General features: G+C 34.9%; 1 protein-coding gene across 4 annotated transcripts; it reads left to right on the top strand.

Moving 5' to 3' along the window:
- The first annotated feature begins 759 nt into the window (after positions 1 to 759).
- LOC106051308 (uncharacterized) lies at positions 760 to 27,036 on the top strand. Of its 4 annotated transcripts, XM_056033173.1 has the most exons (8): positions 761 to 1,140; positions 3,594 to 3,696; positions 12,401 to 12,478; positions 17,144 to 17,853; positions 21,364 to 21,521; positions 22,413 to 22,578; positions 23,172 to 23,330; positions 24,364 to 27,036. In XM_056033173.1, the coding sequence occupies exons 4-8, from the start codon at positions 17,254 to 17,256 to the stop codon at positions 24,892 to 24,894; spliced, it is 1,614 nt and encodes a 537-aa protein (XP_055889148.1). In that variant the 5' UTR covers positions 761 to 1,140; positions 3,594 to 3,696; positions 12,401 to 12,478; positions 17,144 to 17,253; the 3' UTR covers positions 24,895 to 27,036. The 4 variants fall into 4 exon arrangements, with proteins under 4 accessions (XP_055889147.1, XP_013061924.2, XP_055889148.1 ...); XM_056033172.1 differs by lacking the exon at positions 3,594 to 3,696 and having other exon boundaries at positions 760 to 1,140; positions 12,401 to 12,552; XM_013206468.2 differs by lacking the exon at positions 3,594 to 3,696.
- Positions 27,037 to 27,079: the final 43 nt, after the last annotated feature.

Below are 27,079 nucleotides of genomic sequence, written 5' to 3'. Positions count from 1 at the left end.
AATTGTTACAAAAACAAAACTTATATTACATGAAATTGTATCAATTAGTTTTAATCAGTCGTGTAGTTATATACATAGTGTTGTTAAATATTATAAATTGTTGCGATTAGAAATATTTTTACCACTTGTTTTTGTTGAACTTTTAGCTTTCTCAGTATGATCCTATCACTTGTCTGGACCAGTTGCGAAAGAGAGGGAAGAAAGGGGTATCTTGGTCAATGTTTGCATTATCGTTTTTTAAAAGCATATAAAAATGTTCACTCAGGGCTCGAGAGTCCTCGAGGGGACTAATTCAACTTATACCACCACTTCTGTCAAGTACGATTTCTTTCCCTTGTTCAAGATATCAAACAAAACAATTAATTACCAATAGTTAATTAACTAATTGATTTTTTTTTCAATTGATTCTTGTGTTGTCAAGTTAAATGAATAATTGTACAAAATTTCTGTTTAATCCGAGATTGGGAGAAATAACGTGCACAAAATTTGTACCAGACAGACAGAGTGAGCTGATATAAGCTTTGTAAAAAAAACATTAAAAGAATGTGTGACCTCTGTACTGACAGTTCTGCAGTGGGACAGGCAGAGAGACAGACTAGGAGAGTAAGCGACTAGGATACATGGTAAGGTAAGTTAGTTGGGGGTGGGGGAGCGCACGCATACACGCAAGATCAGTGAATATCGATCGGCCTAATACATAAAGACGATTATTGATTCCCCTCGCTCGACCCCTACACACGTACATATACAAACACACGTCAGATGTACAAGATACGCTACAACACTTAACTTAGTGTAAACTTGTCTGTGTTAGATTGATTGGACACGAGCTGTTGTGTAGGCCTATGTGTATCAAATATCGCGCTGCATTTTCAACTTTAACCAACAACATATCAACTATAGATCGATAGAATTGGAATTTACAAATAAATGTTTTCTACGAGTTAATTTATTGTTATACACAAATATCATTTAAATCTAGATGCACAGCCTTGAAATCGTACATTGTTTTATCCAAGAGTATTTTTTTATTCTATAAGTAGTAACTACAAATCTAACAGACTAAATAGATCTAGATCTTGTGAAGAGGAGTCCTATTTAATTATCTTACTGGAGATATGGGGTATTATTCGAACTAAAGTAAGTATACGTTTTGATTGTGTACATTTATAAAAAAAATACTATTTTCAAAAGTTAACAAGATCTAATTACAAGTTTAAAAATATTTTGATAGTCCAGTTTTCTTACTTGTAGGCCCCCCTATTACCTAGTAGTAGGTACCATTAAGGCAGCGTTTCTCAACCTTTTTCGCTTGGCGACCCCTTTTACAATTCCTCACCCTTCCGCGACACCCCAACAGTAAATCTGATTTGCATTGCCAAAGCTTTATGTTTAATCACGAAAAAATTTGTAATTATATTCTTGAAATATAAATTTCTCCTGTCACACAATTACACATAAATGAAAAAATATCTTTATGACATGCATTTTTTTTAGCTTTCTAATTCACATTGTCCACATTTGATACACGTGACGATTTTCTGTATTTAGACATGATAATGAACAGGCTGTTATGCAAATAATATATCGTTGCAGATTGAATGTGCAACACAGATGAATTGGGACATGACGCTTGATTCAGATTTGTGTAATTATAGAGAAATGTTTCGCTGCATCTCTATTAATGAGTTCAATAAACTATTTGTCTCCTAAACATCTTCCACTTTGACTTTCATTGGAGTTCTGGCAAGTGCAAATGGGATGTTAAGTTTTGAAAGTTGGATGAAATTTTGTCCAGCATTTATATGCATAACACCATTCCTCTAAACTACTGGGTATCCATGTCGACAAAGTTCGGATCCTAGCTATCAAAAGGACAGTTATTTCGGCTTCATATATTCCAGTGAAGCCCAACCTTGATCGGCCCGCGGGCCATTTTAATTTCTGACAGTCATGTCGCGGGCTATATATCAACGAAAAGAAAAAAAATGAATTGACAACTTTTCTGACATCTAATCCAACATTTCTTCAAAGTTTTACATTCAGAGTCTACTTTTTGTTTTCTTCCGATCTCCCGTTTCACTAATTCATACCTATTAAATGGTACAGCACCACTTGCGTTGATACCAAAACACGATACGTAATGATGCCATGGGTTTCACTCACAAGATGTCACGTACAAGGCTAGCTCAAGACAACAGCGGACATTTCAAAGAATTACAAATAAGAGAAGATTCATGTGGGCTAAAAATTAAAACATAAACTTTTTTTTCTTATAGAACAAAAAAAAAATAATACGAATATGAAAATAGCAAGGAATGAAATCAATGAAAGAAAGAGCGAGAACCTTTAAAAAGAGGAACAGATACATTTTTCAACCTTTTTGTGTGATTTTCTACATTTTTGGTCGGATGTTTGGGCGGGCCGATAACACTATATCGCGGACCGGATCTGGCCAGCGGGCCGTATTTTGGCATCACTGATATATTCGACTTAAATGACTTCGCTACAACTGACATACTAGAGTTTTTCTATTCCTGCCTCAACTAATGGGGCAGGCAGAGGAAACAGTGGTGCATGTCTTACTAGAGCAGCAATAGAAGAATAGACAAAAACAATCCATTTTTTCGATGGTCTTTGGCGACCCCTGGCACATCGTCAAAGAAATAACATTGACAAATATGTATATTGTTCTGGTAATTTCATATGTATTTTATAAGTGGCGAACCTTAAACTTCACTAATATCTAAATTAATTATTGATGATTAATGCTGACTCTTGAGATTACCTACGACAGTCCAGAGCTTGACAACACGACCAGGCGTAAATATACGTTTACCCAAACTGTTAAAAATATTTCTGCTGCGACAATTATGTTTCAAATCAACACCTGATATAGCTGTCTGCAACATCTATCTTCGAAAAACAATAGAAATATTTCATTGACAAAAAAACTTTGTATGTGTCAAGTTTTACATGTTACAATAGGCAAAAAAGTCCATATTTTTTATAGTCTTTAGCGACCCTGACATATTGTCAATCGACCCCCAAGGGGGTCGCGATCCACAGGTTGAGAACCCTTGCATTAAAGGAAGGCTATCTCTAACATCTCAATGAAATACTAAGAATCGTTTGTACTTTGGTTCTACGATGCAGAGAGCTAGTGAATTCTTTAGCATTGAATTCTTGCTATGCAATAGAAACATACTTTTTTAAAGAAACTATATAACTTTTTTTTCTGTAAATATATGGTACGCAGCAACTAGAATAAATAATAATAACAGAATGACAAAAGTGCTAATAAGTTTAAGATTACTTCTCTTAATTCAGATATGAATCCTGTATTATTTATACATGCAAAAAAAAACATGACAGTATTGTAGAAGATGTTTCATATCTTTTAGCATTCCAATCTATTATATAAAATCTAAATCTATTTCAATGTCAGTATGAATGTAACCCAGATTACAATAATAAATAACACTCATTTGGACATATTTAATAAAAAATTGTATTGACATATAATAAATGATAAATAATGGAGGATTAATCGAAGACTAGCCTTATTATTATTATTATTATTAATCGTTAAGGTACTCAAATCTCTTGAGATGATCTACATCTACTGTAAGCATAGTGTTACACACTTTTATTGTGCATCCTATTTTCTTTTTCTAGAACAGCTACAAATATCAAGTGAGTCCATATTTTGTGTGTGTGTGTTATACTTTTGACTTTTTTATCATTTCGTTCGCATGTCCATGTAACTATTTTAGGCCTGAAGCATACGGTGCCATATTCTAGTGTAAACAAAGTATCGGATGTTGTAAAAGCGTGAGCACTTAATGACTTTTGAAAACATCTTCTCTTATGTAACTCGGTGCAGCTTAGTTTATACACAGTAATCAATATCTGGCATCGATAAATTGACGTATCGATACCTCAATATCCACAAAAACGTATCAATACGAACTCGGTGATCTGCATCTTTTTTCTTTTAATCCCTTATTGGTGTGTGTGTGTGGGGGGGGGGGCATGGTAGATGACCAGAAGATTCGGGGATCGATACCTATTGACCTTATAAATCTCAATATGCAAGAATTAAGTTAAAAACATAGGACTTACCTTCTCAAAACTGTTGTTTGTTGTTTGTTTGTTTGAAAAGTTGACATATTTAGCAATTTTATAACTGTTACATTTACAAAACGCTGTTAAATAGATTATTAGCAATGAAACTATAAATTATTGTTATAATAATTGTTAGTATTATCAAATGAACTATAAATATTTTTAATTATGTAGTTCATTTAAGCAGAAGTTTGTTTATAAGCAAATTTTGTGTGGATTTCATCTCCACACTTTGTACCAGTGTGCTAGTCATGTGATAGCAAACTCCTCCCGGTCAGACGGATCTGACAGACAAACAATTGAAGTGAAATGCAAACGGAAAATAAAAATACTTAATTGAAAAAAAAAACTTATCTAAGGGAAAGAACTCCACACATCTATATCTCTTAATAATGTAGCTGTTATTTCTATTTTTCAATATCAAACAAAATAGTTATTTGACTAATATGTGATTTTTTTATTCGTGTTTTGTGAATGGCGTTGCTAAGGTGGGGAAGAGGGGTCCAAATTTGAAAATCTACCCAGCCTCCACTTGAGAGGGGCACCCATATGAGTGTCCGAAATATTTTTACATTAAATATTAAATAAATTATTGGCCATGTTGCATGTATTCCACACATTAGACTTATATATTTATTAAGCACATTATCTTATGTCATGATGTCGAATTTCAAAATGCAGTGGCCCCTAAAAAGGCCAAGTCCCCGGGGCCCCCACATTCCTTGCTATTCCACTGTGTTTTGTAAGTATCAATAAATAACTATTTAAAGTTTCCATTTGATCCGAAAATGGATGTTTGGAGAAATAATGTGCACAATTATCTAAGGGAACAAAACCCTAAATATTTTGCCATTATCTTTGAATACTGGAGAATTAATTTCCCTTGTTGGTATAAAAGAATCATTAATTAGTAATTAGTTGACTAATTGTTTATTTTTTAACCGATTTATGTCTTGTCTTTGCCAATGAATAGAATGGGGGTGGGGGAGATAACGTGTTCAAATTTTTGTATCAGACAGAGTTGATATAAGCTTTGTAACAAAAAAAATGAAACGTTACTAAGTAAGAGGTTCTCAAGACTTTGCAGTTCAGGGACCCCTTTACAAGTAATCGGATGTTATCGAACCACTGACACAGCCTGATTTGTCTGCCCAAATAGCCTATTTATAAGGCCGCTGACATACTCACACTCTCCGCAATCGAGTGTGCTTAAGACTTAACACAATCGTTATCCCCACAGCAAAATATACATGTGAGACATGGAAGTTATCTGCCTAAATTGAGAAAAGACTAAATGTGGCTCAACAAAAATGGCTGAGACGGATTTTTGGTGTCAGTTATAGAGATCGGGTCTCAAACAAGGAAAGCCTATGCCGAACTAGGAGTCGACCACTTAGTGAGGTTGTGACAGAGCGTCTCATGACGTATACCAAGAGTTGCGAAGACATGGAGGCCAATACGAGGAAAGCCCAAACAAGACGTCCTCGTATAACTTGGCCCCACACTTTCACAGAGGACCCCAGAACAGTGGACACCAGGTGGGAGGTGGTTTCAGACATTGCCAACGACAGATCTTTGTGGAGACAGCTTTCTGCCCAATGGAGTATGTAAGTCTAAGTAAGTCTTATACAAAAATAAAATGTTCCCTAGTGCTGCCTTTATCTATGTAATTTCTACCAATAGTAGCCTACTGCTTTATCTTGATTGTTGGTGGTCTGTCTATAGCTAGTTGTTTTACTGATATGTTTTCAAGAACTCAAATGTCCTAGTTCTAAAACTATTTCTATAACCTAAAGCCAAAATGTCAAAATATTTACGAACAATAAATTTTAACTAAATCCTATAAAGTAAAGAATACTGCCTTCTAATTTTAGAGTAGTCTCCCTTCCAGTAAAGATCAAAGAGTAGGACTCTACCATGGACATAAAATGTCTATGGACTCGACGTTTCTTTCGTACTACATCTCAAGTCGGCGAACTCCTCTGCGTTGATCCAAAATTCATGTGTGACAAAAGAAGTAATCAGATTCGATTAATCGATAACACAAAACTAATTCCTCTCCTCATGTACCATTCTCTTGGTAGAACTTGGTCATCTCACGCCATGGCCAAACAAAACAAAAACAATATAAAAACTAAAACCAATAATCTTTTTTTTTTTTCTGGAGTTAAAATTTGCTTCTGACAGTAAGTCTTTAAAGTAACATTTGTTTGAAGACACAAAGTATGTAGTCTTTATACACAATGTATGTAGTCTTTATACACAATGTATGTAGTCTTTATACACAATGTATGTAGTCTTTATACACAAAGTATGTAGTCTTTATACACAATGTATGTAGTCTTTATACACAATGTATGTAGTCTTTATACACAATGTATGTAGTCTTTATACACAATGTATGTAGTCTTTATACACAATGTATGTAGTCTTTATACACAATGTATGTAGTCTTTATACACAATGTATGTAGTCTTTATACACAATGTATGTAGTCTTTATACACAATGTATGTAGTCTTTATACACAAAGTATGTAGTCTTTATACACAATGTATGTAGTCTTTATACACAAAGTATGTAGTCTTTATACACAATGTATGTAGTCTTTATACACAATGTATGTAGTCTTTATACACAATGTATGTAGTCTTTACACACAATGTATGTAGTCTTTACACACATTGTATGTAGTCTTTACACACAATGTACGTAGTCTTTACACACAATGTATGTGGTCTTTACACACAATGTATGTAGTCTTTACACACAATGAATGTAGTCTTTACACACAATGAATGTAGTCTTTATACACAATGAATGTAGTCTTTACACACAATCTATGTAGTCTTTACACACAATCTATGTAGTCTTTACACACAATGAATGTAGTCTTTACACACAATCTATGTAGTCTTTACACACAATCTATGTAGTCTTTACACACAATGAATGTAGTCTTCACACACAATGAATGTAGTCTTTACACACAATGTATGTAGCACCAGAGCTTTCTGGACAAGCCTGTCTGGTCATGTGACATCCGCTTTGGACTAGCGTCAGGATGGTCAAACACTTCTGATGTCATCCCATAACGTCCCGCAGGAGTTTTGTGCTAGGACAGAATCATCTTTATTTCCTTATGAAAGAGACAAACAGACAATCAAACAAAAAGACCTGTGGGTCCTAAAGTTTTTGTAATATACATGAAAGGTCAGTTGCTCATGACAGTTAAAAGAAGCGCTACCAATATTTTGAAAAAAAGATTCAATAAGGGTAATTTTCATTGTTTGGATTTTTTTGTTGAAAGGGGGGGGAGGGGTTGCAGGCTGCGCCAGACTACATTGTAGACTATTAAACTGAAAAACTGCTTGATTTTCATTCCAGTGACCTTGTTTTTAAAGCTATGTACATTTAAACTGACAAGTACCTAAATGAGATGATAGTATAGATATGGTGCTCTGCACATAATAGATTTTATTGCATAGTCCTACCTTTGAGCGGCTATTTGAACGGCCTGATTGTCATAGAATAGAATTCTGTTGCTGCGTAGAATAATTTCCCCTATTTCAAATACGAGTTACATTTTTTGTTCTGGTGACCTAAACGTCAAGGTAATGAAATCACTGACCTATATATTTTGCGGTCGTCAAAGATTTGAGAATTCATCAATAAGTAGCCATCAATTTTAAACTTTGTTCATTTAAAAAAGAAGATAACTAGAAAGAAAATTGCTAGTGGCAATGTCTTCGATTCCGAAGATAAAGGATGAGTGCAGTGTTTCACATGACTACACAAACCCAGTTGCGACCTGCTTATTTTATCACCGGAGGACTATTTGAGTTATCTTTTCGTTTCCTACGCCTGTCTTCGGCAAGGGCCTTTCTTTGTTTCTCAATGGCCTTTCTTTGTTCCTCAAGGGCCTTTCTTTGTTTCTCAATGGCCTTTCTTTGTTCCTCAAGGGCCTTTCTTTGTTTCTCAAGGGCGTTTCTTTGTTCCTCAAGGGCCTTTCTTTGTTCCTCAAGGGCCTTTCTTTGTTCCTCAAATGCCTTTCTTTGTTCTTCAAATGTGTTTCCCGCGGCCTTCTAGAGAAACATATACACACCTGATCCAATATAGTGACTTTTCCAGTCAGAAGTATCACACAATTACAGCTACAGAGAAAACTTCTTACGGCTTATATCAGCATTACCTTTGTTTGACGAGAGCTCTGTTGAACTTGAAGGATCGGGGAAGATAAATATTCAACATTACTATTGAAAATAAAACCGAACAAGGTTACAAAGACAGTTTGTGTGGAAACACAAACTCAAAATCGGCCCCCGAAGTGGTCCACCCAGGCTGGTAAGAATATTTTCAGAAAGAACATCAGAATTAGATTCTATCAAAGACAAATGACATAGAAGAATAGAAAAAGAAAGTTGACAGATCTTATGTAGTGCCCCAGCGGTCCAGCAGACCAAAGGATAGGTGAAATTGAATGTGAAGTTAGATGTGAATCTGGCCTTACTGATGTCTCATAATGAATATCTAATTGATCTAATTGTTTTGTAAAGGGTCAATTTCTTATTCAAATCCTCAAAAAAAAAACATTTCCGTAAAAAAAAAAAAATTCCTTTAGTTAAGTATTTAATAGATATAGTTCGATAATATGAAAAAAATATTAATTATTATTTTAAATTATGTCCAACTTATATGCCTATTAGGATGCGCGGTGGCTGAGCGGTAAAGCGCTTGGCTTCCGAACCGGGGACCGGGGTTCGAATCCTGGTGAAGACTGGGATTTTTAATTTCGGGATCTTCGGGCACCTCTGAGTCCACCCAGCTCTAATGGGTACATGAAAAGTTAGGGAAAAGTAAAGGCAGTTGGTCGTTGTGCTGGCCACATGACACACTTGTAAACCGTAGGGCACAGAAACAGATGACCTTTACATCTTCTGCCCTATAGACCACAATATGCCTATTAAATAGATTTTTTCTCTCCAAAAAAAAAGGTAACATTTTTTTGTGTAAATGTAGAAGTTAGTATCACAAAACTTAACTAACTTAGCTTTCCTAATACAAATGTAACAAAAAATTATTTTGACAAAAAATTAAAAACCATTTGCATAAATGTATTAAAAATATTGTAAATAGGTAACTCCCCTACTATAGAGCCACCCGGTCTTGTTACTATTAATAGTGAATAGTTGTAAAAGTGATGTATTTATGGAGAAACTGCTTGCATAAGTGATTTACAACATGAGATTTGTCGCTTTCAGAAAAGAAAAAAAGTAACGTTGCATCAGAACTTTGAATGGTCATAAATATTAGGATGTCCGATTTTCACTATCTGTTCTAGTTTACGAAATCTAAACGGGTCGGACGGACGGATGGACAGATATTCCACACACAACTAATAGCATCTTTTCCACTTTCGGGGGCCGCTAAAAATAGAACAACATCTAACAGTAAATATGTGCAACTTTCGTTGGCAAGTCTGCAATTTTTGTAAGCTTTGTATAGCCTATATATATATATCTATATTATAAAGTAGAATGTGAGGGGTATGTATGTATGTATGTATGTATGTATGTTACTTATAGACATCAAAACCGCTTGACCAATCTTGATAAAACTAGGCAGGAATGTTCCTTGGGTACCAACTTAGACCTTAGTGAATGTATTGTAGCCCTAAAACAAACGTAAGACCCTCAAAAAAATATAAAGTTGTCCGACTCTATTACAGCTATAGTATTTTATGGATCTAGGCCATGTCTACAATGTTGACATGAGAAAAGATAGAAAGGATTTAGACCTAGATCTAATTTTAAGAAATACACTTTGCGCAGATAGTTTTTTACTTTGACACATGAAAAGACAAAAGAAGATCCATTGATTTCATTATATAATAAAATTAACCTTCAATTTTGTGTTTCAAAAGCATTTTTTACATTAATTAGTTCCTTATATCTGTGATTACAGATTTCCTGACGAACATTCTTTCATTAGACAATTCAGTAATGAATCGCGTACTAAATATTAATTCGTTTAATTGTTTACTTTATAATCCCATCCCTAGATCTAAAACTCTAATTCAACTCTAAGATGATAAAACTTCTCTTCGCACAGATAGTTTTATACTTTAACACATAAACATATTAATTAAAGTCCATTCATTTCATATTTTGATCAAATAAACATTCAAATTTGGTTTTCTAAAGCTACATTCATCTATGAAAGCTGCGAAGCCGAGTTAAAGGCCTAGATCTATATTCATTCATGAATCGCGTACTAAAAATTATTTCGTTTTATTGTTACTTTATAATCCCATCCCTAGATCTAAAACTCTAATTCAACACTAAGATGATAAAACTTCTCTTCGCACAGATAGTTTTATACTTTAACACATAAACATATTAATTAAAGTCCATTCACTTCATATTTTGATCAAATAAACATTCAAATTTGGTTTTCTAAAGCTACATTCATATACGAACGCTGCGAAGCCGAGTTGAGATAGGCCTAGATCTATATTCATTCATGAATCGCGTACTAAAAATTATGTCGTTTAATTGTTCACTTTATAATCCCATTCATTTAGCAAAGCTATCGCTCTTTTTGTTTTTTAATAGATATGAATGTATCGGCTTCGGGTAATCCCATTTTCGCAAACCTAATTTTATTTTCGTAGCGAAAGAGAAAAAACTTGAAAGGATCATTAAGTTTAACATACATCTAAATCCAATCCACTAGATTATTCAAAAGCATTTTTTACATAAATTAGTTCCTGATATCTGTGACTACAGATTTCCTGGCGAACATTATTTCATTAGACATTACCAATGGTTACACATTAACACATCTCTCTACTGAGTCTATTCCTAGGCCTAGGTCTAAAACTCTTATTGAACTCTAAGATGATAAAACTTCTTTTCGTAAAGATAGTTTTGTGCTTTAACACATAAATATACTAATTATTGTCCATTCATTTCATATTTTAATCAAATTAACATTCAAATTTGTTTTTCTAAAGCATTTTAATACATTCGTTCGCTGTTCGCTAAAGCTGCGTAGCCGTGTTGAGATAGGCCTATATTCATTCATGAAAAAAGGTCACGCATGCACAGCACAGAATGAACTCTATAAAAGCCAATGTTTAACTCTAGATTAGTGTAGATTTAGATCTATGTCTACCTCAATATATACTTTATAAACATGAACAAAATACATACAAAATTTAGTCTATTCATCTCAAATTTTAATCAAATATATGTAGGCCTACAAGCAAATGTTTTAATTTGAAAAAAAAAATGGATTTAAGCCTATTAGCTATTTTGATTTCATAGCTTCATCCACACTATTTTTACATTGACACATTCGCTTTACTTATTACATTATTATTTCGTTTAATTGTTTACAAAACACTCTCAGTGACTATATCGACAGTAATGCGCAAATAAAGACCCGCGGGTCGCGGGTAACATATGTCTAGTACTATATACTATATACTTAGGAATTGTATGTAGTCTGTTTATGAAGGCAACATATGTATGCGACGTACATTTGGTAGTTTTGTTTGGCAATGTATTTAGGCAATGTACGGAAGATAAGGATTGTACGTCTTGGTGCCTTATGAAATACTTTGACTGTTTGTGTAAGTACTTTATTTAGGCGATGTATTTAGATCTATATGTATATATTTATATCTAGTGCTGCATCTGCTGAAATAGTCATAGCAACAAATGAGCCTCACAATTTAACAAAAAGCTTTACCACAGACGCGAGTTTTGACAGGGCAATTAGGTCTCGGGCCCTCAATTGTAAGCGGTTTAGATCTCTCGCCAATCAGATTGGCCCCTTCTCGCGTGACCGGAAGGAATGAGCGCTATTGTCGGTGACTTAATACAAGATGACTTCACCTGGTTGCGAGTGACTTATCGATCACTTTGACCTACTCATTCTAACCAGAAGGCATCGCCTCTGAGTTGCACTGAATGAAGAGATAAAAAAGCAGTAAGGAAAGCATGGTGTAATAAAGTAAACGCAAAGAGGCGATAGAAAACTCTTTGTTGTAGTGAGTATAAGGAGATGGATATTTCATTACTTGTATGGTGCATATCATTGTGAATGGCCATAATAACGATATGTTGTGAATACACTTTTTGAACATTTATTTATATTTAGTTGTGTTTTTTTTAAGTTGATGCATGTTTTAAAATTGTTATCGGAAGTTGAATTTAAATATGATTCTTCCATTTTATTAAAACAAACTTTGCACGATTTATTCCCAGAACCAAACGCAAGCTTTCTATCACAAATTACGTCATTTCCTGGTGGCGATGTTCTTCTCTATCGCTAATCTGACAAAGGTAGACTTTTTTTTACTTCATCGAATCTCTAACAACCTCTAAGCGAGTTGTCTGGATATTTATATACTTAGCTAGTAGGTTCTTTGAATAAGATCTAAAATGTTAACTAGTCAGAATCTCTCACTTTTCAATAAAAATATTGATCTAGATCTATATAAAACTAGATATATATATACTATATTAGATATATATATATATATAAGTAGATCTATATAGTTTCTAGGTCTAGAGTATAATCTATCTATTCTAGAAATAGATCTAAACCTTAAAATAAAAGGTAGATTTCAAATCTTGAAAATTAAAAGTTTACATTTACTAGAATTTAGAAGTAGTAGCTCTAACCAAAAATGATATCTGGATCTAGGCCTATTTCTAATTTCTAATGTTCCCTTCACCAGGATTGCACCTAAGGCTAAAGGTTTTGTTTTGTTTCAACGTTTTGGTTGTTCCTTCACATCATTAGAGTCTACATCCCAAACAAGAGGGGTGGGCAGGTTTCAAGCCTGGGACCATCGAACCCCCTCGAACGACAGTTCTAGATTGAAGCTTACAGTAGTCTAGAAAGTTGTCTGAATCAGCCAGAGTTTAAGTCATTCATTAACATACATGACTAGATTGACACATGAAATGCGTAGGACGTAATTATCTTCTTTTTTTTTGTTTTTAAAGTAACGTCTGTAATATATAAGATAAGATAAGTTGTAGGTCGAACTAGATTTAGTCTCCTGGGATTTAGACTTATAGATTATCTACCTAAAACTATAAATATTGATTTATCTGAAGTTTATCTTTTGCTTAGATGCGAAAGACAGTAAGCAATCCTTTTGGACTGAGTTACACAACGAATGGTCATAATGAGGAATAAATGAATGACTATGTAGCCAATGCCATTTATGAACAACTTATTGTAACAGACGCAACAATTAAACTCAGCATCTGTATGTGAAATGTTAATACCTTTAACACGTACGAAAAATATCTTACAGCTATAAAAGCTCCATACGGGCCTCTATTTAAAAATATCCTACAACTATAAAAGCTCCATACAGGCCTCTATTTAAAAATATCTTACAACTATAAAAGCTCCATACGGGCCTCTATTTAAAAATATCTTACTTACAACTATAAAATCTCCATATGGGCCTCTATTTAAAAATATCTTACTTACAACTATAAAAGCTCCATACGGGCCTCTATTTAAAAATATCCTACTTACAACTATAAAAGCTCCATACGGGCCTCTATTTAAAAATATCTTACAACTATAAAAGCTCCATAAGGGCCTCTATTTAAAAATATCTTACTTACAACTATAAAAGCTCCATATGGGCCTCTATTTAAAAATATCTTACTTACAACTATAAAAGCTCCATACGGGCCTCTATTTAAAAATATCTTACTTACAACTATAAAAGCTCCATATGGGCCTCTATTTAAAAATATCTTACTTACAACTATAAAAGCTCCATACGGGCCTCTATTTAAAAATATCTTACTTACAACTATAAAAGCTCCATACGGGCCTCTATTTAATTATATCTTACTTACAACTATAAAAGCTCCATACGGGCCTCTATTTAAAAATATCTTACTTACACCTATAAGAGCTCCATACGGGCCTCTATTTAAAAATATCTTACTTACAACCATAAAAGCTCATACGGGCCTCTATTTAAAAAATCTTACAACTATAAGAGCTCGATACGGGCCTCTATTTAAAAATATTTTACTTACACCTATAAGAGCTCCATACGGGCCTCTATTTAAAAATATCTTACTTACAGCTATAAAAGCTCCATACGGGCCTCTATTTAAAAATATCTTACAACTATAAAAGCTCCATAAGGGCCTCTATTTAAAAATATCTTACTTACAACTATAAAAGCTCCATATGGGCCTCTATTTAAAAATATCTTACTTACAACTATAAAAGCTCCATACGGGCCTCTATTTAAAAATATCTTACTTACAACTATAAAAGCTCCATACGGGCCTCTATTTAAAAATATCTTACTTACAACTATAAAAGCTCCATACGGGCCTCTATTTAAAAATATCTTACTTACAACTATAAAAGCTCCATACGGGCCTCTATTTAAAAATATCTTACTTACAGCTATAAAAGCTCCATACGGGCCTCTATTTAAAAATATCTTACTTACACCTATAAGAGCTCCATACGGGCCTCTATTTAAAAATATCTTACAGCTATAAAAGCTCAATACGGGCTTCTATTTAAAAATATCCTACAACTATAAAAGCTCCATACAGGCCTCTATTTAAAAAAATCTTACAACTATTAAAGTTCCATACGGGCCTCTATTTAAAATATCTTACTTACAACTATAAAAGCTCCATACGGGCCTCTATTTAAAAATATCTTACTTATAACCATAAAAGCTCATACGGGCCTCTATTTAAAAAATCTTACTTACACCTATAAGAGCTCCATACCTGCCTCTATTTAAAAATATCTTACTTACACCTATAAGAGCTCCATACGGGCCTCTATTTAAAAATATCTTACTTACAACCATAAAAGCTCATACGGGCCTCTATTTAAAAATATCTTACTTACAACTATAAAAGCTCGATACGGGCCTCTATTTAAAAATATCTTACTTACACCTATAAGAGCTCCATACCTGCCTCTATTTAAAAATATCTTAAAACTATAAAAGCTCCATAAGGGCCTCTATTTTAAAATATCTTACTTACAACTATAAAAGCTCCATACGGGCCTCTATTTAAAAATATCCTACAACTATAAAAGCTCCATACAGGCCTCTATTTAAAAATATCTTACAACTATAAAAGCTCCATATGGGCCTCTATTTAAAAATATCTTACTTACAACTATAAAAGCTCCATACGGGCCTCTATTTAAAAATATCTTACTTACAACTATAAAAGCTCCATACGGGCCTCTATTTAAAAATATCTTACTTACAACTATAAAAGCTCCATACGGGCCTCTATTTAAAAATATCTTACTTACAACTATAAAAGCTCCATACGGGCCTCTATTTAAAAATATCTTACTTACAGCTATAAAAGCTCCATACGGGCCTCTATTTAAAAATATCTTACTTACACCTATAAGAGCTCCATACGGGCCTCTATTTAAAAATATCTTACAACTATAAAATCTCCATACGGGCCTCTATTTAAAAATATCTTACAGCTATAAAAGCTCAATACGGGCTTCTATTTAAAAATATCCTACAACTATAAAAGCTCCATACAGGCCTCTATTTAAAAATATCTTACAACTATTAAAGTTCCATACGGGCCTCTATTTAAAATATCTTACTTACAACTATAAAAGCTCCATACGGGCCTCTATTTAAAAATATCTTACTTACAACCATAAAAGCTCATACGGGCCTCTATTTAAAAAATCTTACAACTATAAGAGCTCGATACGGGCCTCTATTTAAAAATATCTTACTTACACCTATAAGAGCTCCATACGGGCCTCTATTTAAAAATATCTTACTTATAACCATAAAAGCTCATACGGGCCTCTATTTAAAAAATCTTACTTACACCTATAAGAGCTCCATACCTGCCTCTATTTAAAAATATCTTACTTACACCTATAAGAGCTCCATACGGGCCTCTATTTAAAAATATCTTACTTACAACCATAAAAGCTCATACGGGCCTCTATTTAAAAATATCTTACTTACAACTATAAAAGCTCGATACGGGCCTCTATTTAAAAATATCTTACTTACACCTATAAGAGCTCCATACCTGCCTCTATTTAAAAATATCTTAAAACTATAAAAGCTCCATAAGGGCCTCTATTTTAAAATATCTTACTTACAACTATAAAAGCTCCATACGGGCCTCTATTTAAAAATATCCTACAACTATAAAAGCTCCATACAGGCCTCTATTTAAAAATATCTTACAACTATAAAAGCTCCATAAGGGCCTCTATTTAAAAATATCTTACTTACAACTATAAAAGCTCCATACGGGCCTCTATTTAAAAATATCCTACAACTATAAAAGCTCCATAAGGGTCTCTATTTAAAAATATCTTACTTACAACTATAAAAGCTCCATACGGGCCTCTATTTAAAAATATCCTACAACTATAAAAGCTCCATACAGGCCTCTATTTAAAAATATCTTACAACTATAAAAGCTCCATAAGGACCTCTATTTAAAGATACTGAATCTAATTCTACATTAAGTTCTTTCATTTGTTTTGTACCTACCGAAATGAGAAAAGAAATTCATTGTAAATTATTCATGTTTGCGTGCAAAGTAAGTAAATTTTCCCTTTCAGACCTTGAGATCTATAGGGCAGATGATGTAAAAGTCATCTGTTTCTGTGGCCTACGGTTAACGAGCAGGGTTTTATGTAGCCAGCACAACGACCTGCCGTCTTTACTTTTTCCCAACTAATGTCAGGTACCCATTAGTGCTGGGTGGACTCAGAGACGCCCAAAGATCCCGTGCAAATTTTGATAAAAATTCGTCACTTTTCATTGAATTCTTTACATGGTCACATGATCATACCCATAAGACGTCGGAGAAAAAAATGCGAAGTTATTATTTTCCGCTTTTTTAATTGTAATAGAGAATGAATAAAATTTGTTTCGATCAGAAGTAGACCTCTGTAAACGTGTTATTTTACTATTCTTTCAGGATTGTCTTGGAGGTAAAGTGTTAAAAAGTTCAACTCAGGCCTAAGCCATGTAAATTTTGAACGACTCCCGATCCTTCTTGAGTGTTTGAAACTTGACACGTACGAGATCATGTCTGCTGCAGTAGCTCAAGCCAAGGAAGACAATTTGCTGCATAGAAGGACTGAACACATCGTTATAGAGCCACTGTCCCACGGCGACTTGAGCTTCGAAGACAACCCAGAAGAGGAACCTTTGCTTTCGAGCGCCAAAAAAGCTGTCAAAGGTCATCCGGAGCAAGCGCAGAGCATACCTGGAGACGGTCCAGAAAAAGTTGAGAATGTTGGGGACAACGTTAGCTCAACAGTCCTCGAGAAGAAAGAGAAGGATCCCAGTACTGAGCTCAAAGAAAGTCAGCGCACAGAGAGAGAAGGCACTCGGAAAAACGTTGATGAGGGCTATGAAAGCATTTGGCTCAGAGGTGAGATGTTAGGCAGCCGAAAGCGAGAAGTCACACTGAGTGTAAAGGCGTTAGACTGCTACCAAGAGGATGAAGTCAAAGCCCCTCTCATTGAGCCACAGGAGCCCAGGCGCGAGCCCTCTCTGAACAAGCCCAAGCACACGTTGCTGTCCAGGAGCAACATGCTGGACGAGAGTGAGTACTCCAAATACTGGAGGGGGGAAGTGACCGTCATAAAGCCCTCAAACTTGGTGAACAATGCAGGCATTGAGGTAAATAGACAAATACAACTTTCTCTTTTGTGTTTACAGCGACGTTACATTTGCGTCTTTTGTTGTGATAGAAAAATGTCATTTAGTATTTCTTTGTGATTGTGTTAGACAGATAGACGTGGTACAAAGCTGATGTTGTTTTTTTATGATTCAACTGTTATAATAAAGAATGATATTGTCACAAACCGCTGTGAGCCCACAACCGTTTGTGTGTGTGTAGCAGAACAACCGCAGTCCACTACCATGGCCTTAGTTATTGTGTAAAGTTTTAAGTTGATTTCTGTTATTTATATTTTAGATCTAATGTCATTATTTATGTTTTAATATATTTTAATTAGATTTGTTTATTATTGGAAGGGGGAAATATGTATATTTTTTGTGCTTTAAGGTTTATTTTGTTGTCACGGGACCAGAGTACCTAGGCTACAACGAGGGCGGGGTGATCTGGGAAATCTGGGGAAAGGGGCAGTGGTCATCACTGGTCAGATACTGATGATGAATGTAGACGTAACCACTGAGGATGCGTCACTGATGATGCAAGGGGACGTAACCATTGTGTTGCGGTGTAGTCCACGTGGGAGGGTTCTTTTTGCTCTAAAAAAGAGAGAGTTAGTTGGCGTGGGTCTTGTAGAGCGGACGGTTGTATTTTCCGCTTCTGCTCGTTTCCTAATCTGGTACGAGAAAACTATAGCAGAATGACATCATGATTAGAGACATAGTCATTAGAGATCTGAGTTTAGATTTAGTAGTTGATGTACCTGTATATAACGTTTCATTTGGAAGTTTATGTGTTGTGTGTAAATAAAGTTACAGTTTAAAGTTATAGTCTCTAACTATATTCCGGTGTTTAGTTGCATATCTTAGTTATATATATATGTTAGTTATAACACCAAAATCGCGACAGGGCTAAAGCCACCAAAGTTCCAGCGTCAACAGTCGGGCCTCCTGATTCACCCTAGACCCGGGGTCGGCAACCTGCGGCTTGCGAGCCACATGCGGCTCTTTGGATGTGAAGCTGCGGCTCTTTAGTTCCATACGCATATATTATTTATTTTATCGAAATTGTTTTTAGAAGAGTTCTGAATCGTTTAACGAGGATTAGGCGCCGATTCTATCTCTAAGCCTCTTAACCCCTACCCCCATTACACCCGTCGTCATTGTCGTCAATCCGTCGGAAACTCTCTAATAACGCCAACGTCGGGTGTTTCTATGTAGGCTTTCATTCGCTTTCGACGCAAGACGAATTGGCGTCTTCACCACGCGCTTTGGCTGTGACGTATAGTTTGTTGTTAAAGCAAATGAGTAAGAAGCGATTGATCTTCTCAAAGTTAGAAGCAATCTACAAGTAATGCTAATCTGGCAAGCTATGCGGTACCAGTAGAAATTGCACAAAAAGGCAAACCATTTACAGATGATGAATATGCCAAAGACTGTTTCCTACGTGCATCTGAAGAACTGTTTCGTGATTTCAAAAAGAAACCAGAAATCTTGAAAGAAAATCTGCAATCCACAAGCCGCTAAAACAGTACAAGATAGAATAGTCAACATGTCTTCAAATGTAACATAATTGCAGGTGGAAGATATTCAACTTTCTTCTGCCGTATCACTTGCTATAGATGAGAGTCTTGAGACATAAAAAAAACACGCTCAAGTTGACCTTTTTGTCAGGTATATGTCTTCCCAAGGTCCAAAAGAAGACCTTCTAGGATTGCTACTGCTCTCGTAAAAAATTAGAGGGGAAGATACAGAGAATACCATGCCAAAATACCTTGAAGAGAATAATATCGAGTTAAATAAAATCGTTTCAATAGCAACTGATGGAGCCAGAAGTATGACAGGGAAAACTACAGGAGCATCAACGATTCTTTGGAGCAAAATAAACCACCAAATTCTTACATTTCACTGTATAATAGATCAAGAAGCGCTTTGTGCCCAAACATTTATGGCTGAAATAGTTGAAGTCATACATTTGATAATCATGATTGTTAACATCACTTATCAAAAGCACTCTACGATCGTCAGTTTAAAGAATTCTTAAACGAAATGGAGACTCAGTATTCCGAATTCCTTCTGCCCTATAAAGTGCGATGGCTTTCCAAAGGGTGAAACGTTTTGATTTGTGCTGGAATGAAATAAATACATTCCTACATTGGAAAAGGCATTAATCACCCTGAATTAGAGAACGACAAATGGTTGCAAAAATTTAACTTTATGGTGGAAATAAAAGCGAAATGAAATGAGCTGAATCTAAAACTGTAAGGAAAGGAAAACTCATCCTATGTTTTGGTAGTAGAATTTGTTTGTTTAGTAGAAAAATTAATTATTTTTGCAGAAGATATTCAGAGCGGTAAGTTACTTCATTTTCAATGTTTAAGACAGTATCACGATAAAATCAGTGAAACTTTCAACACAAATTACTTCAGCACAGTTATAACAAAAAATCAAAAATGAATTTCTTGACAGATTTGAGCAGTTCAATCCAACAAAACCATTCTAGCATTTATATCTATTTGTAATTGGATCTGGATACTGGATCTCTAGACATGCAATTGATCGATTTAAAAAGTAAAGCATTGTGTGATGGACAATTTATAGAGTTAAAAATCAAGTTGGAAGAGTTGAAGGCCCCAGAAATGTACGTACCGCAACAAAAGTGACAACTTTAAAAGAAATGCCGCGAGATGAGGCACTTATGTTCGACACATGGAATAATCTTCCATATTGCTACAGTTAGGTGAAAAAGTTGGCATTTGGAAGGCTGACTATTGTCGGATCGGCATATTCGTGCGAGAAAGAGTTCTTTTGCATGAATATAATTAACAGTAAAGTAAGAAGCCAACTAACAAATGAAAATGTACAGTCGTGTTTGAAACTAAACACAAGTTATGAGTTAAATGTAATCTAATCTTACTAAAAACCAAAGTCATCGCTACCACTGAATTAGTCTGTTCGATTGTTTGTTATTGAAGTACAAGTTAGTGTTGTAAGTAAATGTTTAATTGCTTTAGTTGTTACCAAAATAAAAAATAATTATCTAATGATGCTATATATATATAGCATCTATTTTTTTGTGAAAAGCACATATATGAATCAATAGATTTGTTTTTTTTTCTTTAAAAAATTAATTGTGCAAGTATTATTTATATTTGGCAAGATAAAATTTGTGGCTCTTTAAAAACTTTAAAATTTTGTAAATTGTAATTTTTGGCTCTTTCGAGTGAAAAGGTTGCCAACCCCTGCCCTAGACTACGACCAGTTCAAGCAGGCGCCAGCACACTGCTAGCGTCTTGTGACAGATATGCTAAACTACAATTGGGTTAAGAAAATATAATGATACTTAACATACATATAAAGTCAATGAGTATTTCGTCAATGAGTTCTGATGGGAAACCCTGCTCGATATTGGAGAAAATATACACAATTCTTGCAATGTTTAATAATTTACACTTCATATAACAATATCTGTAAAGAAATATTTGAGTTCAATGTAGACTTTTGCGGTCTTTTTAGGTCATCCCATCGGTCACTCCAGCTGCCCAGAACGTGAGCACACTCGATCAGACCATGGCAGCCTCCAGCATCACCACCTCCATCATCAGGGGAGACAGTCGACTACTTTTGGAGTGCATCAAACAGGGAGAGAACCTGAAACTTATCTGCTCCAAAACGTAAAGTTTCATTCCATTTAAAAGTTTCTAAAGTTAATCGTTTTATTTTATTTTACAAAAGAATTTAAATATTTTCACTTATCTTTTAAATGAACAGATGGAACAATAGTGTTGCTGTCGACCCTAGATTGCTTCTCTCATTTCTTAACATAAAAAACTTCTGCTCCGTATTGGAATAAAATTATTTATTTTAACATTGTTTTTTAACTTTATAATAATACATTGATAGCTTTGAGCATACTTTGAAAACACTACATGGTTGTACATACAATCGAAAAGCTCACTGGCAATTGATCCGATTTAGACATGTTTAGCTTACTATTATATTCATGATAGATAGTTTTCAACCATTCAATCCAAAATGCAATCCTTACGCCATAGTTAAAAACGTGAATCTGTTTGATATAATGATGGCATAACCAATAGCTTCACTAGTAGATGCCTCGGTTTATGTTCGTATGATGTAAAGGAATATTTTAGTCTACTCATTTTTCTTTTCCACCTTATTCAAACTCCAGGTACATCAACATTTTTTTTTCTAAATATTAAATTGCTTTAAGATAGGCGTGTGTCTAAGTATTTCCCATGTATTTCCATAGAATGTCTGTAGAGATAAAAGTTTTTTTTAACAGTTTTCATCACGTTGTTCATTTCTTCTACATTTTGATCATTGGAAAACTTTTATTGAAGATTTTTCTCTAGTTTTGTAATGTCTTCTTGTTTCATTGGTAGATCGGATCTTCCTGTTTCACAAGTAGATTATTAACTTCCAGTTTTCAACAAGCTGTTCATCTCTTTTGTTATTGATAATTGAAAAACTTAATAAAGATTTATTTTCTAGATTTTATAAGGCTATTTTGATTAGGGTTAGGTCATATCTTCTTGTATCAGGGGTAGATCATATCTTCATCTAGTTGCTCTTATTGCCTCCCCGGAACACGATATGAAGTTTGTGCCCATGGTCTACCAACTTTCTAATTCTGGGATTGACCTGGACTCTCTAGACAATTCTGGAACAACAGCTGTTAGATACGCCGTCACCAGAAGACTTCCACAGGTAAGTAAAGAAATTTAATTACAACCCAAGATATCAATAGCTTCTTGCATATTTTTCGAATTCTTTTGTTCAACGAAACTGAATGATTCAAATTAGTTTTTAACCAGCCCTTTCATGTCTCCTAAAGTATCTGCTAAATAGAGCTTTTTTATTTTTTATTTTATCTTTCGTGTTTTGCTTATCACTATAAATTAACACAGTGCTAATTTTTAAATGTCTTTCTAAACTTGAATAACATTCCATGACTGTGACAAGACAAGCTCGAAAGATATTTCGACTATCACATATGTTCATAGCCTTTTAGCTTTCCTATTATAAGGGAGATAATTTAATAATATATATTTGTGTTTTTCTCATACGTTATTATTTCCCTTTATAAGTTTAGCACTTAGCCTTTAATCCATGCCAGCAGTAGCCTGTGCACTTCTCTTGGAGGAAAATTAATTCAATATTTTCTATGACTTTTGTAAATGACTTCGTGTGACGGTGACGAAGATAGAGTGTGTTAGGACAGAAAATAAAATTATTTATTCAATTCTTCACCAGTGACACTATCATGACATGTAAACAATACCTGCTATGCATTGATTTAGATTCTGGCTGCACTGTTAAAGTGCGGTGCTGAATTCAGTGGCGATGACCAGTACTGGCTGGAGCAGGTCAAAGGCGTATCCAAGGCTGAGATGATGGAACTTGTGCGTAGACTAACCCCTTCCTACTGGGTAGCTGTTCATGACGCCACGCCCTTTAAGGTAGGTCTTACCAGTCTGTCGTATTAATGTCAATGGTCTTGAGTAGTTGGTGATAAAGGTAGAGAAGACTCTCCATTTGTGGACATTATAGAAACAATGAATCACATGTAAGTGTTTACAAACTTTCAACATTAGTCAGATGATGTCAAGCGAAGTTACTGTCAAGTGTGTTATTGATCCAGAACAATAAGCAGTTTCCAATAGTAACAGAATGGATGTGGGAGTGACAACACATATACTGCTTTATATCTTTAAATCTGTAGGATTTGTTTTAAAAATTGTTTACTTCTTATCATCTTCTGTTCTATAAGTATATAGTGTTTTTGGTTCCTTCCCCCCCCCCCCCGCCCCAGTTGCAATCCTGAGACATCAATGCATTGACTTGGCCATGTATGCCTCGGGGAATCGAATATCTTTTTTCCTCTATGGGTAGCTTACAACATGTAGAAGGAAAACTGATCACTTCTAATGTTTGTAATGAAACGGGAGGCAAACATTGGTCTACATAGATGTTAACTGTTAGTAAGTCTTAACTTTAGCCCGCCACTATGTGGAGAGGTGCTAGCAAAACAAGCACAGAATAATGAGACCATCTCAACCTACTAAGTACAACTAGACGAAAAGAAAAGACTCTGACAACCTGTCAAACGATACTTTTACTTGGGATGTATGTCAGTGAGAATTCTTCTCCAGAGTAGGGCTCAATAAACACAAGAAGAAGAAATGATCTACCGCTGAAACAAGAAGGCCAAGATCTACCACCGAAACAGAAAGACAAGATCTACCTCTGAAACAGAAAGACAAGATCTACCTCTGAAAGAAAAAGACAAGATCTAACTCTCAAACAAGAAGATATGAGATGAGGCAATTTATGAATGACGTTGGTTAACTCAAGAAATGCATTTGCATTATTTTATATATATATAGATGTATTTGTTTTAGCTGTTGTTTTTTATCAACAAAATAAAATCTGAAGTTTAATTTTGAGTTCCCAACACATCTTTTATCAAAATCCATTATTCAACATCCACAGGTGCATCGACTAGTGAAGTCCTGGTCGAGGGTGAATATCTCTAGGAACAAGCTCTCCTTGATAGAGTACGCAAAGAAGAATGACTGTGATGATGCCATCATTAAACTCCTGCTGCAGAATGAAGCCTCGATAGAACTTGCCCACGCAGTGATGGCCGGAGATCCAGACAGGACCAAAGTGCTCTTGTGCCATGGAGAGGTCGACATGGATACCAGAGACGCCTCTGTGAAAAACAACTGCTTCGAACCGTTCGCTCCCCTCTCCCTGGTCGGCGCCGCCATCAAATACGACCACGTGGACGTACTGAAGGTGCTAAGGAACGCCAAGATGAACCGGAAGTCCTACTCGTCCCAGAGGCAGCCCTACGGGGAGAACACAGCAGCCGGCGGAGACAACTCCGTGCTCATCAAACGTGGCCACTCTTACGAGGGCGCAGGAGTAAGCGTCTTCCACTACAATTCCACCCGCGGGGGCTCGTTGGAGTTTCAGCCTCCCGAATTGATGACATCATCTATCTGTGATATTTTATAAACACCGCCTTGATGTGCTTTAGTGCGACCAACTTGATATGCAATAATATTTAAGCCAATATTGATTTGATTATTTCACTCAACAAGTGTGACGAAGTAGGAATGTAGAAACAATGTAACCGACCTGGATGTTGAGTCAAACTTGCCATAACCTTTTAATTTGTTTAAATGCTTTAGAATATAACATAACAGTACGTCTTTTTTTATTTCAATCTACAGAGCCAAATCTCTATTGGACCTTAACACATCTGTGCACATTTCGGACGGACTTACATTCAAATTCTAAATTATATCTAGATGTGTTTTAAAGCTAATGTGGGGAATATTTCTTGCTGTATGGACTCGGCTATTTTCTGGTGTAACAATGAATTAGTATTTTGTTGACCATGAGTTTTTGTGCGTCTTCATTCAGTGCCAGGCCTCTGTGGTTGTTTTATGACCCAATTCATTGTTTTACTACTGTACCATTTATTTCAAGAATGTGTGTGTGTGTATGTGTGTGCGTGCGTGTGTGTTGGTAACTAACGGGTTTTAATGTTTATTTAAGGAAAGCATTTCATCATTCATGTTTATCTTTGTTCAACAAAATTCTTATCCATTGTCTTCTACGAGAACATACAAATCCTACTCGGCAACTGTCCAACCATCCAGACAGCTAATTACACGATATACAGATCTATTAATTTGAACATCTGTGTTCCAATTTCTACGAAGACTTAGCAAAGACATTTCTTTATATTTATACTTGAAAGAAAGTTGAGTTGGCGAATGTGCTCTGTGTGTGTGTTCGTGATTGCGTGTAAGTTTTAGTTTATTTATTACTGATTCTAGGAATGGACGTGATTGCCCGTAGGAAGCTAGCCTTGATAGAAGTGGACCAGACGAATAAATAAAACGCATTATTACCTTCCTATAATGAATGTGTCTACTGTTGATTACCTTCCCATAATAAATGTGTCTACTGTTGATTACCTTCCTATAATGAATGTGTCTACTGTTGATTACCTTCCCATAATGAATGTGTCTACTGTTGATTACCTTCCTATAATGAATGTGTCTACTGTTGATTACCTTCCCATAATGAATGTATCTACTGTTGATTACCTTCCCATAATGAATGTGTCTACTGTTGATTATATTCTCATAATGAATTCGTCCAGTGTTGATTACCTTCCCATAATGAATGTGTCTACTTTTTGATTACCTTCCTAATATGAATGTGTCAACTTTTCTTTACCTTCTGATAATGAATGTGTCTACTTTTGATTACCTTCCCATAATGAATGTGTCTACTTTTGATTACCTTCCCATAATGAATGTGTCTACTGTTTATTACCTTCCTATAATGAATGTGTCTACTGTTGATTACCTTCCCATAATGAATGTGTCTACTTTTGTTTACCTTCCTGTAATGAATGTGTCTACTGTTGATTACCTTCCCATAATGAATGTGTCTACTGAATCGAAAACCATGAGATATTCATGAAGGGACGTAAGCGGGTTATCTTCAAATAATCTTTTCTTGTACTCTTTGTATAATTTCGCAGTAAAAGGAATTTTAATTACCGTAAGTGTATGTGTAATTATGTTTTAATGTGGTGCATGCATCTTATTACTGACCACAATGTCGAAGGTGACCAGAGTAGCCTCATCGTAGCCTTGATGAAGTGACTGCCTTGGTATTGCTGTCATTTATCTGGAGTTGAGTCCCTTGACTTTCTTATTATTCTGTTTATCAACTCCTCAGTTTTAAAGCCCATCTATTATTATCTAGTAGTCTCTACACTTAGACTGACTGGTTGGAAATTAAAATGGAGAGTAAAACTGAACTACGAAGACTATTAAACATAGTCCTAATCTAGCTAAGACAATGTCTGTGTTTGGTAGTAGTTTAGAAGTAATTTAGGCGACACTATACATTAGTTCACTATTCGTAACATCTAAACTTCTTTTTATTCTTTGCATGTTTTGTATACAAGCATGTCACATTTATACACATTCAGTATTATTCCATCCAAATATGCAACTCTGTAAATAGGAGTACTCTTGGGAGACTGGTTTCTTTGATTGATATTGTTGATTTTGGATTTTGGAATCGTTTTGTTTTATTTTAAACATTAAATTTTTACGCGTTTTTTTTAAATGTATGTTTTACTTTTCATTATTTCATTGTTTTGTGAAATGTT

This window comes from Biomphalaria glabrata, chromosome 6 (genome assembly GCF_947242115.1).
Source record: "Biomphalaria glabrata chromosome 6, xgBioGlab47.1, whole genome shotgun sequence".
NCBI lineage: Eukaryota > Metazoa > Mollusca > Gastropoda > Planorbidae > Biomphalaria > Biomphalaria glabrata.
This window is presented reverse-complemented; position numbering and strand designations above follow the sequence as displayed.